Here is a 16,311-nt window from a genome sequence, read left to right as displayed (position 1 = left end):
ACATGCTTTACTAACTCACCGGGGTGTTGGAATTCTCCATTTTTGCGACTGTCACGATGGCAACGAACAGCAACAACTTTTAACGTTGCTTGTGACGTCACTCTTATACGTCACATTATTAACCACGCCCACACAATGACGCAATACTGGGACCGCCCACTTCTCCCATAATTCTGGAACTTGGAATGAATGGGTAAAATAATACGACACGGACAGATTCGTATCGCTTGAATAAACCACTGTTTCCCATCCGAAGTGTTATTATTACACTTAAAAACCAAATTGAAATTGGCGATAAATCTGGCGCCGTGCTGGGTGGTGTCCCGTGACCAATCAGCTTGCTATCGCTTGCCAAGCGAGGCGTACCTTAGCATGACGAGGACAGCGAACGATACAATGTTTTTTATTCCACACGCAGCACATCACCATGGCAACACAATGCTCACCGGACTCGGACGTGTTCCTTCCTTCCTTCTGTGTGAGTGCTTCTTCATCAAGAAGAAGATTACCGCACTCCGGTTACGTCCAGGTGTAGAATCGGGCCGACGCACCCAAATTGTGTAAATATATACACGGGCGAGTAAAAATAAAGGATAGATGTAATCTTGTCGAGCGAGCAGGTTCGGAGCGACGGCTGGATCGTGACGTCATATCGGAGCGACGACTGGATCGTGACGTCATATCGGAGCGACGACTGGATCGTGACGTCATATCGGAGCGACGACTGGATCGTGACGTCATATCGGAGCGACGGCTGGATCGTGACGTCATATCGGAGCGACGGCTGGATCGTGACGTCATATCGGAGCGACGGCTGGATCGTGACGTCAGATCGGAGCGTCGGCTGGATCGTGACATCAGATCAGAGCGACGGCTGGATCGTGACGTCAGATCGGATAGTGAGGACGGGTTTGAGGGTCCAGGGTGCTGCCTGGATAATGGTTGATCCTTTGCTCAATTAGCCAAAGGCAATCCCTCTGGGGTTCTGGAAGGAGGTGATCATGGATGATCGTGTTTAGAGAAGATGACGAGGGTTCTTCATGGTCTGGTAACCGAGCTTGGAAGAGAACCAGATCGTGACAGGACAAGATACTCATCCTGCCGATGTCCATGTCGATCCCCAATATTTCTATTATGGTACCTGTTATATATATATATATATATATATATATATATATATATATATATATATATATATATATATATATATATATATATATATATATATATATATATATATATATATATATATATATAATTCCAATTTAAACCTATTGCTTGCTTCTACTGCACTACCTTTCCAGGTAAACTATTCCATGCGGAAAGATTTCAGAGGATTATCTTCCACTTCCGGATGATGAGAATATACCATAGTTTGGCGAACTTAACAATAGGCAGCATGTTGTTACCCACCTGTCCACGTACAGTGTAGCGTTAATTACACACTCTTGGAATACACCTTTTGAAACCTTTGTACCTTTTACTTAAAACACTCAGACCCCTTAGACCTGTACAGACCTTTGACTTTCGACCCTGCAGACATCCAGACCCTAAACATTTTAGACCGAGCTTGATTAGACCCTTTAAAGACTGTTTACAGATCTGTGACTTTAGACATTCAGACCCTTTGGATGCTAGACCTCTTGGACTCTTAGAGCTTTAACTTTTGGCCCTCAAGACCCTTAACATCCCATCAAACTCCATTTAGACCCTCGAGACACTTTCGACCCTTTAACCGATCAAGACCCTCAACTAGTAAAAGCCATTTCATGTAAAAGGTGAGTGAGAATAAGTTGATTATTCTGAAACTGAAAATATGATTTAATAACAAACTAGAATGGCATTCGTACAGTGCATCGTCTCGACCTTGCGCATTCATTCTGAACAAAAATACCATTGTTAACTGAACACGTTACTACTGTGGCCCACTGCTATTATGGCCGACATACAGGTATCATCCATTCACCCTATTATGTCACATAATTTATTGGCATGCGTTATGATGTCCTAAATTTAATTATTCACTCACATCGGTCATAAATCAGACACAGATAAATATGAAGTTTCAAATAGGAATTTCAATTCAACTAATTATGACTGGAATATTACTTCACCGATGACGTCATCGTGATCACTCTATATACCCCATGGGGAGTTGATGACATATGCCAAGTTTCAATATTTTTGGTTTAGTCCTTTTGGAGAAAACGATGTCAATTTTGTTTTCCTTTAATCAAGTATGGCTGCCACATCATGAGACCTATGACTTCAAAGTTGGCATTAAAAAAATTCTCGATGGGGGAGTTCCTCCTATGTCTAAAGGTTTGTATCGATCGGACAAGCGGTTGGAGAGAGAACCATTTCAAAAGCGACAATACAGATACGTGGACACACACACACAACAAAAAATTGGCAGAACAACTGAAATTTGGCCAAGATAAGAGTGCCAAGTGCACATTCATGTAAGATCAACCAACAAAAACGGACATCAAAATTGACCTCGATCCAACAATACAGTAGCTGGACAATGAAGCATCTTACTTACCCTTGAAGTAGAAGAGGGCCACCAAATATGTAATGAAATATGAGCAAAACAATTCCCAAAGAATACCTGCGTAGAATGAGGCTGATCCTGAAAACATACCTCTTCCCGTGAAAAAAAATCAAAGCCATAAACCAACTAGCAGTACCAGCGTTCCAAAACAACTGCGGAATAATAAACTGGCCACAAGCGGAAATTAAAAAAAGTAGATATCAAAACAAGGAAACACCTCATTATCCACAAATTTTCTACAAAAATCAGTGGATCCTGAGAATGTACCTGCTGAGGAAAGAAGGAGGAGGTGGCAGCCTAAAGGAATTCAATCAAGTGCACAGAGCAATGACTGTATGATTATCAGAATGCGGGAAAAGTACAACAGACTACCGAACACAATTTGTACACAAACATGAACACAACAACCCAGGAAAGGTTTCTCTTCACGACCCCCTCGACTATCCACCTTACCTCCAAGCTTTGTGTCATCCCCAAATTTATAAAGCTTACTCTTTACCCCATTGTCCAAATCGTTGATGATTAGTAATGGTCCGAGTACTGATCCCTGAAGTATCCCACTATTTACATCCTCCCACTCAAAGCCACTCTTTGCTTCCTATTACTAAGCCAGTTTGCAATCCAATAAGCTACATGACCATCCACTCCACAAGCCCTCACTTTGGCTAACAACCTCCGATGTGGTACCTTATCAAATGCCTTCTTAAAGTCGAGATACACTATGTCCACTGCCTTTCCCTCATCCACCCAATCAGATACTGCGAATCAGATACTTGGTGAAAAAAATTTTTGCCACGTATGTTGGTCTGTCACGTTTGTCTGTCGCGTTTATCTGTCACACGATTTTTGGCCAGTTTTCAAGCAATCGTTCTGAATTTTTTTTGTGTATGAAGTTGACCAGCCAAGGACAGCAACGCTAAATGTTTGTGAAGATCCAAATCCGGATTAGGATATGAGAATTTTAAAGTGATTCTTCATCATTGAGAGATAGGGCCAAAAACGATATATAGCACAATATCTCAAAAGGTTATGGATGTAGTCACATGAAACTTGGTGGACAGGTTCGGCATGCCGCAAGGAAGAATCGATTAAATTGTGGTGAAGATCCGAATCTGGATCCAGAAACGAGAATTATTTGATTTTTCAGTGATTCTTCACCGTTGAGAGAAGGGGCTAAAAACGATATTGCATGATATCTCAAAAAGATGTGGACGGATTTGAATATAACTTTGTGGACAGGTTGGGTGTGTGACAACGATGGATTTATTCGATTTTTGTGAAGATCCGGATCCGAGAATTTTTCAAGTGATTCTTCAACATTGTGAGATAGGGCCAAAAACGATATACAAGTATAGCACAATATCTCAAAAGGTTATGGATGGAATCCGCAGAAAGTTTGTGGACAGGTTGGGAGTGTAACAAGGATGAATTGATGGAATTTTGGTGTAAATTGGAATCCGAATCTGGATACAAGAATTTTCAAGTCATTCTTCATCACTGGGAGATGGGCGCAAAAAAACTACAGGGTGTTTGAAAAAGATTGATACAACTTTGATTTTCTGCCATTTTTGTTGCCTTTTGACCGATACTGTTTTCCTTTTCAAGATTTGGTGTTCTCGTGATATTTGTTCCCTGGGATCTGTAGCTCAACTATGCCACTGACAGTGAAGCAGAAGACAAAAGTGGTGGCTTTGTGGTTTGAGACTAAATCACATGAAGACACCCGCTGGAGGTTCTGTCAAGAATACGACCTCAGAACACGTGATGGACCCACAAGTTGTGCCATTCAACGTATTGTGAAACATTTTGAGCACAAGGGTACAGTGTACAACCAGAGCAAGGGCAACAGTGGCAGGCCAGCATCAGTAACAAAGAGCTAAGTCAACATCGACACCGTGCGGGATTCTGCAGTGGATAGTCCCATGAAGTCCCACCGCCGGCGTTCCCAGTTGCTAGGCATAAAACAACATCAGTGTGGCGTATCCTCACTTAGGAACTGAAGCTTTCCCCATAAATCGTCTCTAATAGGCATAAACTGAGTCAAGATGACATGAGGAGACTTGATATGTGCAATTGTCTCATTGACAGGATAGAGCAGTACCCAAACTGGATCAACCTGAGCTGGTTCAGTGATGAAGCCCATTTCCACTTGAAACGTGCTATCAACAACCACAACAATATTTTCTGAAGGGTGCTTACGTATGATTTAGTCTTATACCACAGAGCCATCAATTTGATCTTCTGCTTCACTGTTAATGGCATAGTTGAGCTACGAAGTTAGAATTCCAAGGAAACAAATACTGCAATAACACCACCAAACCCTGAAAAGGAAAACGGTATTGGTCAAAAAACAAAGAAATGGCAGGAAGTCAAAGTTGTATCAATCATTTTTAAACACCCTGTATGTATCGCATGAGATCTCAAAAAGTTGTGGACGAGTTATGACAAAACTCGGTGGATGAGTTGGTTCAGTGACAAGAACAAGCCGATTCAATTTTGGTGAAGGTCTGGATTCAGATCTGACTTATCAGTGGCATACAAAGTGTAAACCGTTCACCCCTGCGAAGGTACATGCTCTACCGAGTGCCGTTCCATTTCGCCAAGTGTCACTCCATGAGTGATTTTTCATGTGTTTGTCTGTCTGTGTCCAAGATATCTCAAAAAGATGTGCACGGATCCGAATAAAAATTTGGTGGGCAAGTTGCGTGTGTGACAAGGACGAACGAATTAGATTTTGGTGAAGATCCGGATCCGGCAACTAGAATTTTCAAAGTAATTCTTCACCATTGAGAGGTCGGGCCAAAAACGATATATACCATGACATTTCAAAAATGCATTGGGCCCGATATGTTCTCGTGGATCAAGCATTGCAGAACGGAGGTATGTGCTCTACCGAGTGCACTTCTAGTTTCTACATGCTCTTACTGACGCTGTGTTTCAGACTCCTTGGCTGCACACTCCGTGGAGGGTTCAGCAGTATCCTCGGCTGCCTTTTCTTCCTCAGTTACACTCCGGGTCCCTGGCTGACTCTGTCAGCTTCTGCACTAACCTCAGGTCCACCAGCTGCAATATCATCTGGATTTAGGACAAAATAGATTGGTTACCTTTGCACATTGTGCAGCATTATTCTCTCCAGCCTTTTGTTTTTTTGTCCCTTAATTTTTTCGGCCCTCCCTTTTCATTTTTTTTTCGGTATTATTGTCCATTATTCGTTGAAGAAAATTTAAAAAATTTGTTGTACAATAAACTTGGAACGTGATGTGTTAGCAGGATTTGGCCGTGCGATCTTATTGGCCCATTTGGGCTTGTCCAAAACAACACATGGGTTGGTGAGAAAGGACTTTTGGGGCTGTTTCGGAACGTTGTCGACCCCACGTGTCTCAGACATGGACTCAGCCTTGGCATCGTTACTGGACACAGTGCAGTGGTGAGTTTCAGCCATTGTCCCACCACGGGTATCTCACTTCATGTGAGTGATCTGGTACCACTCGTATGCCGTGCTGATAAGGTTGTACCATTGACATACGTCTCGAGGTCATTTCTCCGGCCTACGTGTCGGTGTTCCACTTCAAGAGTTCAACTCCCAAAACTTCACTGTTTTTTAATTTTTCAGATTCAGTTCTGCCACAGATCCTCTGATATATCCTTTCACCGCTGACACTGTGACGTGATACACGTAAAGGTGAATAACAAAAGAATGGACAAAAGGCAGACAGTCGAAGTGGTTTAGTTCCAAGGCCAGGAATCACAAAGCAGTCCACCAACACTGTAAAAAGGCACGTAACAGCTGCTTTCAAGAAGTTCCTTGGTATCACTACACCGAACATGGGAGTTAAATCCAACTGAGAGCGTTATCCAACTGTAAGCGGTGAAGCATACAAATCGGATGTTATAAAAAAAAATTTTTTAATATGGGGACCACGTTTGTGATATACTGTATATATTTTACCCTGATCACATTTTCAACTACCCCACATAGACCGGCCCATAGGCCTTCGCAGTAGACTTGCCAGAACTGCCCTGTGGCCATTCCAGATCAGCCTGTCGTCCTGAAAGACTGCATGCAGGAAGTGGTTTCCAGCTTGATTCACAATCCAGCTTTCCCAAGTCAGCCCACCTGAAACCACTTTTCTAACTTCATGAGGTTGAACTGTGTCAAAGGTCAATGTGCACCAGCAGCTCACATCTGCTTTACACATTGTGTTATTTCGTAGTTTTACAAAAAAAAAAACTCGGTTCTGTGCATTCACACACTTGCATGTAAAGTTTATTTGTACTCCATCAAAATTATTGTGATAACCTCTTTGGAAGGACATTCGTTCGAAGGTTAGCTCATTTGTTTGATGGTGTGGGAAGAGCTGTATGAAATGAAAATTTGGGAAGAGATCATGTGGTGTGAACAACCAATGTGTAATAAAGCAAAAATCTTATCTCGGAATGTATATTGAGAGGAACATTCGGTCACTCTGTCGAGCTTGCAACAAGTGTGTTCATAGTTATAAGCAAGCCATAAAAGATCTTGAAGATCTCAAGGCTGAACTCTCCGACCAGTCTTTCCTCAAAATCATGGATCAGTGTATGCACCTTGGAAAGTGTGCTTCAAGGAATATGATCGCCTCTGTTGCATCCCCCCTCACCTGCAACGGAATCACTGCATGCCCTGCTCGGGGAAGGTCGGACGTCTCAACTTGGTGTTTGCCTCCAACCCATCCACCCCACTGTGTCCCCATATTAAGCCCCCTTGTACCTGCTGTCTATTGGTATCTGTGTCCTTCTCCAAGAAAATAAAGACAGTTGCGTCCATTCTTAACCCTGCTTCAGTGATGGGCACATTTGACAAGTGTCCATGCTCTTTAATCTTGATCTACTCTGTCCTTCTGCTTTGGTAACCTCTCATCTGCTTGGAAATTAGCCAGGGTGCCAGCAACAACTGTTTTACTCTTCACAAAAGAGAGTGTGTGATCTTTAGCATCCACGGATAAATGCGAGCAGACAGGACATCCTGCCTGAAAAGCGCCAATCAAACCAGTTTATAGTCAGATCGGAAATCAAACCCAGATAAAACAGCTCAAAAGGAAGTGTGCTGCATGTGCACCATCCTGTCAGACAGTACCCATTGATCCAATGAATAAGCAATCAAACCACCATCACTTATATTTTAATAATTGGTGTCAAACTGTTTTTTAGATCACTTTATGAACAGCAAGGGAAAATAGCTCTGCCAGGCTGAACAGTTTTCGTTTTGTATCCCAATGATAGGCCGAATCTGGATCTAGCCGAACCCTTCACCAAAATCTAATTGGCTCGTATTATTGTCACCTCTCCAACTCATCCACTGGGGTTTGTCATAACTCGTCCATAATGTTTTGAGATATCGTTTTTTTAGTTCCATCTTTCAATGGTGAAAAGTTTTCACATCTGGACCCGGATCTTCACCAAAATCGAATCAATTTGACCTTGTCACACGCTCAACCTGTCCACCAAATCTTATCCGAATCCATCCATAACGTTTTGAAATATCCTGCTCAAACATAAACAGACAGACAAACAAACGGGTGAATACATAACCTTCATCCATCTCCGATGGCACACGTAATAACTCGTAGCTAAAGACACTCAAGTCCCTGAATCCCCTTGTAGAAACATTTTATCATGATGGGTTTGGGGGTGATAAAATAAATCAATTGATGATGATTAAAACCTGATATTAAAATAAAATATATTAATCCTGAAATAAATGTACTCAAATATGATATGATGTTTTAAGTATATATCCATTTGGAATTAACGTAATTATATTTCTCTGTATGGAAAGATCACCTATATCTTAAATGTGTAAACAGGTTGAACTTTTCCAGTAAGTTGAATATAAGAAGACTTGCCTATCATTTTAAAAGCTATCTGAAGGAATTTTTAAAACAGACACAAACAAGTTGGAATGTGAATTTGAGAAGGTGTCCAGATGTATTCACGAAGCTCTGGTCGCTTCAAGATAATATATCTTCCCAGTTTTGGGAGAAGCAGACTGGCTTTTAACCTACATAAGATGGAAACTCGTTTTAATGGCCATTAGAGTTGGCGTTTGACGTCATTCTAGCATTCCGTGTGATTAATGTCTGAGTTTGAATATGTGTTCCAACCATTTAAGCAGGAGCTGTCAAAGAAGGCTGAAGATGATGTTCACCTGGAAATTGTCAAGAACAGGCGAACTGGCGTCAGCGTCAGAAAATTCAAAAAAATTGTGTCTTACTGGAAACTATATAAAGACGAAGATTCTCCGGTTATGCTGAGAGATCTGGAGTAAATTTGTCTCTCCAGGATCTCCTGTGCTGGCACATATAATCTGTTTGTTTGTTCAATAAATGTTTTAAATTTGTACTAACATTCTGTATCTGTATCTACACCCTCCACATCACTTCCAGAAGAAAAACTGAGCAACGAGGCTGTTTTCAATGACATATTCGAGTTATTGATGGTTTATGGATGTGCTTGTACAGATCACACATTTCAAAGGCGGACATTTTGTGACATCAGCATTGAGTCGTAGAACGTGTAAGCATTCCGTGGAGGGTGGGTGCTTTCTTTTTAAGAGCAATGTTCAATTGACTGTGAAATGGAACAAATGTTGGAATGCTGAGGGAGATGAATTGCATTGTAATTGTTCGAGTTTGTGGTTGAGATCAGCTTGTGTGAACGATCCACCACTCCTGACATATTGTGTGCTTGTCACAATTCATGCCAAATTTATAATTGTTTAGAATGTTTTGAATTTGTGGGCTTCGGAGGAAGCCTAAAGCCAAGGATCTTGAGGAATGGCTTCAGGTGGTTTGCCAATGATGGATTCTGAACCAAAATCATTGGTGATGAAAGGGATTTTCTTGTGTGATTTGTACACCATGCTCTTTTCTGTTTCAGCAACATCATCTGGCAAGGAAAAGAAGGGGGAAAATGGCAGCCATCAAAGCAAGCCATATGTAAACAAGCAACATTCATCAAAAAACCCCCCACAAAGCATCTCTATCTATCTCTCTCTCTCTCTCTCTCTCTCTCTCTCTCTCTCTCTCTCTCTCTCTCTCTCTCTCTCTCTCTCTCTCTCTCTCTCTCTCTCTCTCTCTCTCTCTCTCTCTCTCTCTCTCTCTCTCTCTCTCTCTCTCTCTCTCTCTCTCTCTCTCTCTCTCTCTCTATACCACACTCTGTACAGAGCATCTACCACACTCTGTACAGCAACAGTCTCCAGGGCTATTGGGCACAATCCTCGACAGGTCACCACTCCAATGTAGGATATTCGAATGTCTCAATCATCCCAGCAAGCTGATACTCATTTTGCTGACCTCGGAAGGATGACAGGCTGAGTGCGTAGCCTGGTGTTGGCTCAGTGGTTCGGGTGGCGACTTGGGATCCTGGCGTCCTGAGTTCAAGCCCCGTCGGCCACTGAATTACTGCACCGGGGGGGTTGACTCAGCCTGTCATCCTTCCGAGGTCGGCGAAATGAGTACCAGTTCCAGTGTGTGTACAGGTAGAGGGGCACTGCATCAGCGACACAGTCACGCTTCAAGAAATGATAGCTACCCCCGGGGGTAACTTGAAATCGATTTCAGATTACCGGGAGGTAACTTGAAAAGGGGATAGCTTGAAATCTTTACACCGGCACTCCGGGTACAATAGGCCCATGATCGAAGTTAGTCCTCCCACGCCGGCACTCTCGGCTAAACATCGTTCGTGACCGTCTAAGACGAGCTATTTGTTGACACTTTCTCTCCATTTATCCCATCTTACAGACGTAAAACGTTTGACTTCTTTGTTCGCTACATTATCCTGGTGAATAATACACGGGGGAGCGTCCTCACTGGCCATATTCATCAAAAATCGCCGATCAGCTGACGGTGATTTCCTCCCTGCAGGAAGCTGCCATCTTGGACAACTTAGCTGGTCACATGACAGACGTAATTTGCATGCGATGTCAGCCGATCTATTGGCTGTTGAGGCGTCACGTGGCCCACACGTGATCCGAGTGGAGAAAATTCAAATGAGAGAACGCGGGGAATGCATCGATTTTCAAGATGAAAATACACAATAACTGCAGCTATTTGAGTGGAAAACTTTTGCATACGTATGTATTTGGATATATTCTATCATATTATCAAGGTTTTGTCGACCCCCCCCCCCCCATGAGTGGAACGAAACTGCACGATACAGCTTACGGCTGATGGCCAACATTAAACATGGTGTTTCTTGTGCCTGAGGAAGCCGGCTGTGAAGCTGGTGAAACATTGCCTGAGATCGGGACTGCTCTCGCTTTTTTACTCAAATTAGGGGAGTCGATCCAGTTGTTTACTTTTGGTTGGAAGCGCCTTCTTCTTCTTCTTCTTCGTTAAAAAAAATATATATATACATATATACATACACACAAATGGTATTTCCTGTTCACTATACAACATTAATTTTGAGTTTGCACATTTTGACCCAATTTTTAATTATTTTCTCCATATTCTCATTAATTATTAAGGTTTGTTGAAAATTTGATGACATAGCTCAAATGGTAAAGTTATGGGCTGGAAACACACACACACACACACACACACACACACACACACACACACACACACACACACACACACACACACACACACACACACACACACACACACAACCCCATCTCTCGCTGCGCAGAGGACGTGCTAAATATAATCACCCATCTCAACCACACCGGTTGGGAGAGAGTAACATAGAAATCTGCACATTACAACTTTGAATCTCATTCTCTGGCAATCGCCATGAAACGGTCTACTAGAGGCCCTGGAATGGGAATAAAGAGAAAACATGTCAATAAAGGGTGAAGTTGAAGCTTCCTCACCTGTATCATGAATTGGTCTGGCTGTGCAGTGCACAATGACCAGGCTCAAGACAAAGCCCAAGGTGATGACAAATCCAAGTTTATCCATCATTAAATCTCCATCAACTGATATCCTTCAACATCGTAATTCAATATTATCGAGTACACGATAAACTGCCGCAAAGAATGTCAACACGACCAAAAGATGTCCCTGGAACGGAAGTATTTATGATGTTATGAGAATACTAACAAAAAAACCCATGGCAATGCAGTAGGGGGTGATGTGGGGTGGGGGTGTGGAGTGAAAGGTGTGGGGGGTGTTGGGTTATTGGGTGTCTAGAAACCCTCTAACCCTCTTACCTTTCAGCATTAACATTTTATGAAATACAAATCAATGGCAGATCAGTCGTCACACTTATTATTGCACACAATGCATCACCAACTATAGTATGTGGGATAACAAGACGAAACTCTGCAATCACACACTTTGTGTTAAATTATTACAGCGCGTGCGCTGTATACAATTGCACCGACTTTGAAATATCCCCGGTGTCTACCACGTCTCAGGTGTCCCCCCCCCCCCAAGTGCCTCAAGACAGCCAATGACGGCCGTCCGGTAGATGCAGTGCTTAACCTCGACGGAAATGGCGACAATTGACGGAAATACCCGAGTATTTCAATGGAAATTTGTGAAACTAATGTGTTATATATGTGAAAACCATTTAATTTATTGCTTGACGGAAAAAAACGAAGAAACGCGCCCCTCATGTACGAACGAACGAAAGACGTCATTTCCGTCCACCATCGTGCTGAACGCTGAAAGCTAAGTTCTTCTTATGCCATCATTCTCTTTAATATTAGCCATAAACAAGTGTTTCGTCATGCATTAGTAGTTGAAATTTACTTGCAATATGAAGGAAAAAATAATCTTCACAGATTCAACAAGAACGAAAAAAAAAAACCGAAAACATCACGAGCAGGATAAGACCAATCGAGCTGAAGGAAACGATACTGTAACTGCACTGCCCCTGATTGGTCAAAGGACACCACGTGTGTTGTGTGGGCGGTGTTGTGCACGAGAATTCCAGCAAACAGGACTGGACCAATCATGTTCATGATGTACCTCATGCTGCATCGCCAATCCTCAGCGGCACGTGATACCATTGGACCAATCACGTTCGGCGATGTACCTCGTGCTGAATTCTGACAAGCTCTGGATCAGAGCGAGCTTTGATTGGTCAAAGTAGTGGAGAGGCGGCGATAACCTCTGACAGATGGTAATGACCAAGGAGGCAAGGCGATGCGTCGTTTTGATTGGTTGAAACGTGGAGGAACGGAAGGAATTCTTCTCCTCGGATCCACTTGCAACACACAGGTATCTATTTCATAACCTGAATCAGTTCACTGCGTCATTAATAATAATATTTTTCTCCTTATTTTAATTTGTACGATTTTCTTTTTTTGATCAACGTTAAAAAGCTTCCGTGACAGCTTTCGACATTTTCTTCATCGATATTTGTGAAAATTTGATTTCTGTGGCAATGTGATCTCACTGTGAACGGCTGTCCTGGTCACGCGGGGGTGCCGCATCGCGAAGCACGCACTCAATGTGATGTTCAGCTCTTTTCCAACTGCAATGGTCTACAAGGCTGGACCTGAATTTGTGATGAATATCAAGAAATCGGTAAACTTCTAATAAGTTCTTCTTATGCCATCATTCTTTTGCGGCCTCCTGCCACGCTGTATCGAACGATTTCATTCCTAATGATATATATATATATATATATATAGGATTAAAGGTGCTTATCACAATAATAACAAGATTTTTACATTTCAAATATCAAGTACGCTTTTTAATTGTTTTTTCAACTGAAAAAGCATAACTTGCATATTTTAACATTAGTGTACTCATTTGCTTTACCACACGTACTGTATTGAAGGATTTCACTTGTTTGATTAGATTGTGGATGATTGCTATGAAAACAACAGAGGCTCAGGCACAGGTTCACACCCACGACACACGTATACAATCACCCATCCACATGTAAGATACTCATCCTGCCGATGTCCATGTCAATCCCCAAACCTATTGCTTGCTTCTACTGCACTACCTTTCCAGGTAAACTATTCCATGCAGAAAGATTTCAGAGAATTATCTTCTACTTCCGGATGATGATGACAATATACTGTTACGATTGTGGAAATTCGCATTACACCAGAAAGGGTCCTCAGGTGAGATATATCGGTAAGTCCATGTGTAGTTAGCCCAAACCCGTTGTATAGAGGGAATATATATGATCCATTCGGGCTGCGATTCTTCAGTTAGCCGTTTTTCTTTTTCTGTCGTTATTTTGGTGCAAGAACAACAACGAACATCACCACAACTAACATCTCAACGATCACGCCATTCACACCACGACGCCACCTTCCACAACTATGTTAGCACCATCTTTGCCACTCACCATTCAACGAGCACCGTGCGGTCACGATCTCTGCGGTATGGATGAAAGGAGTGGAGTGGCAGCAGCAACAAGGGTGCGAAGGGGCATCTCCCGCCCAAAACGCCCGCGCAAATATCTCCCGCCCGAATCTTCCTTCCCTCGTCGTACGGCGCGTGGAGAAAAAAACCAACAACGCCTGTGGGGTTTTCCCGCCATTTTTCCCCGCGCTTGATGAGGGAGGGGTGGCGCGTCCTCTCCCGATTGGCGGATGCGCGGTGTGACGCGGCTGGGGGAGAGGAACGCCCCCTTCGAGGCATTTTCTGGAAGCGTCTCGAAGGAAGGAGGACCCAAGAACGGGGCGGGGCGGAGCGAAGGGCGGAACCCGACCCTACAAAAGGTGTGGGCGTAAAGAGTCCTGGGGCCCTTGTGCCTGGAGGAGAATTGTTGAGAGTTGTGGAGAGTCGCTTTACGCTTGTCCCTGGAGGAGAATTGTGGAGAGTCGCTGGTCGGTTGTCCCTGAATGAGAATTGTTGGAGAGTCCCTGCTTGAGGTTCTGTTCGTTCGTTCGGGTCGGGCGGACGACACGTGCAGGCACGAGCCCAGTGGACCACGCTGGAGGAACTCGGAGTTGCGGTCACCAAGAGCTGGACGACGCGCTCAGGTAAGTCGCGACTTCCTTTTCTTTTGGGGTTTTGTGTAAATGTCTGTGGGTGGCACCAATCTTGAGAAGTAGAACTGTTTAAGTGTTGCCATGTGAATTATTGCCTTATTCGGTTGTAGATCTGCGTTGGTTCTTTGCTTGTTTTTCTTTGCATAAACGTATACGTGTATTGCTTTTCCTTTTCTTTTACTGTAATATACGTGCCTTTCATGCTTCCGTATTAAATGTGCTAGTATTGTCCGATTGTTCCCCGTTTTGCTTCGTCTTTTCCTTTTATTGAATCTCCATCTTGCATCACGCAAGGGATTGGTAGTGGGTTTAAAACTCCCTGTAAATAATCTGAACCGTCAAGGTCGACGATAACTCCGCTCGGTTATCCCGAGTTAACCGGTTATTGGTTAAGCTAATGCTTATGGCTGTTTGACCTTGACCCCTTGATTCAAGGTCAAATCTGATGGCATGAAAGGATTCCCCATACATGATTTCCAATTAGTGCCTAATACATGCCTAAGCCCTCAGACCAATATTTAAAACATGACAGGGACTATTTAAAAAAAAAGGGGGGGGGGACTCATTCCAGAAATGAAGGAATTCCCCCTTTCATCCAAAAATAGTCAAATTTACTATCTATTTTGCACTAGATTTCTTATTTCCTCATAAAAACATTCCATTTTGTTAGTTATACATGTTCTTGGTACTGTTATGCATTATATTTATACATTATTTTATGTTGAAAGTCTTTAAAATGTTCAAAATCTTACCTTATTTGTTGTTGCCAAGTTGCTGGAAGTCTGCATGACACTTGAATTTGTCAGAAATTTGTCACATGACATAAGGGGGGTGATCCCAAATCGATTTATAGCTTACTTTAATATGCCTATAACTATTTAAATACTTGTCTTGGAGCTTAGGTATGTCTGGGGAATCATTTTATGTCATCAGATTTGACCTTGAATCAAAGGGTCAAGGTCAAACAGGCATAAAATTGACCAAAAACTGTGATATTGACCTTTATCTCATGATAACGACACCTCCATTAGATTGGGCATACTCAAAACTATCAGAATGCATACCAAGATCATTGGAATCTGCCTAGTATTACTTGATGTATGACAATATTGGTTTTAGCCTATATCGAAACAGCCATCGTGGATTTGGGTGGCACCACCTACCACACCCACCACTGGCGCAACTTAAGAATTGGGTTTCTGGGATCTGCCAACCCTACTCTACACCACTAGCACCCTTAAACATCTGCACCTTCCATGTTGAATAAAAGTCACCGAGCTCCTGCTCTATCAGTTTTAATGACATCACTGGAGATTAAAAGTTTTTGAGAGCTCCGCCCACGGTGGACCACCAACCCCAAGTCCCACCCTCAATTTAACATTTATCACCTTCTTCATGATAAATCTCTCAACGTTGGATTTCGGATCAAAGACAAATTGTACAACATTTCTCTATCGGCTTCGTGTTTCTCATCCAAAGTAGTGCTATTCCCATAATCGATATCGTGCTTCATCCACACATCATCAACCATATTTTTGGGTCTGCTCCAAGGTTTAGGATTGCCAGCTTCGTCTAATCTCTTATCCAGGTTTGTGCCAGGACCACAGAACGAATACCCCGGTAAATGTAGTTCTCTGGGTATCCCAGTTGTTGTAAATTTACTTCCTGATAGCAATTTTTGTATATGTCGTCCACTTTTCTGCTTAGAAATGAATTTACTCTTTTTAGGTCCACACACTTTACATATCCCTTTTGTATAACTCTATTATTTTTACTTTTTACAATGGAGATATCTCTGGTCTTGGATTTTTCT

General features: G+C 42.6%; 2 protein-coding genes across 18 annotated transcripts in view; both read right to left on the bottom strand.

Moving 5' to 3' along the window:
- LOC147016617 (uncharacterized) overlaps window positions 1-1,143 on the bottom strand; it is a 46,266-nt gene extending 45,123 nt beyond the window's left edge. For all 16 annotated transcript variants that reach the window (XM_085845423.1, XM_085845426.1, XM_085845433.1 and 13 more), the window contains exon 1: window positions 20-1,143. In XM_085845423.1, the coding sequence (XP_085701549.1) occupies window positions 20-40 (21 nt within the window). In that variant the 5' untranslated portion in view covers window positions 41-1,143. The remainder of the gene's footprint in view (window positions 1-19) is intronic.
- Window positions 1,144-9,000: 7,857 nt separating this feature from the next.
- The window catches only part of LOC147016616 (uncharacterized), an 89,242-nt gene continuing 81,931 nt past the window's right edge, over window positions 9,001-16,311 (bottom strand). The window contains exons 6-7 of one of the 2 annotated variants that reach the window (XR_015049117.1): window positions 11,409-11,598; window positions 9,342-9,478 (exon numbers count right to left, since the gene is read on the bottom strand). Coding sequence is in view for 1 of the 2 variants with exons in the window: in XM_085845422.1 (XP_085701548.1) it covers window positions 9,345-9,478 (134 nt within the window). In the remaining variant the exon portion in view is untranslated. Of the gene's footprint in view, window positions 9,479-11,408; window positions 11,599-16,311 lie in introns of both variants that reach the window. The other variant, XM_085845422.1, reaches the window with a different exon arrangement.

The sequence above is a fragment of the Eptatretus burgeri genome, chromosome 11 (assembly GCF_056783735.1).
Source record: "Eptatretus burgeri isolate ZD-2024b chromosome 11, Ebu_testis_v1, whole genome shotgun sequence".
Taxonomy (NCBI): Eukaryota; Metazoa; Chordata; class Myxini; order Myxiniformes; family Myxinidae; genus Eptatretus; species Eptatretus burgeri.
This window is presented reverse-complemented; position numbering and strand designations above follow the sequence as displayed.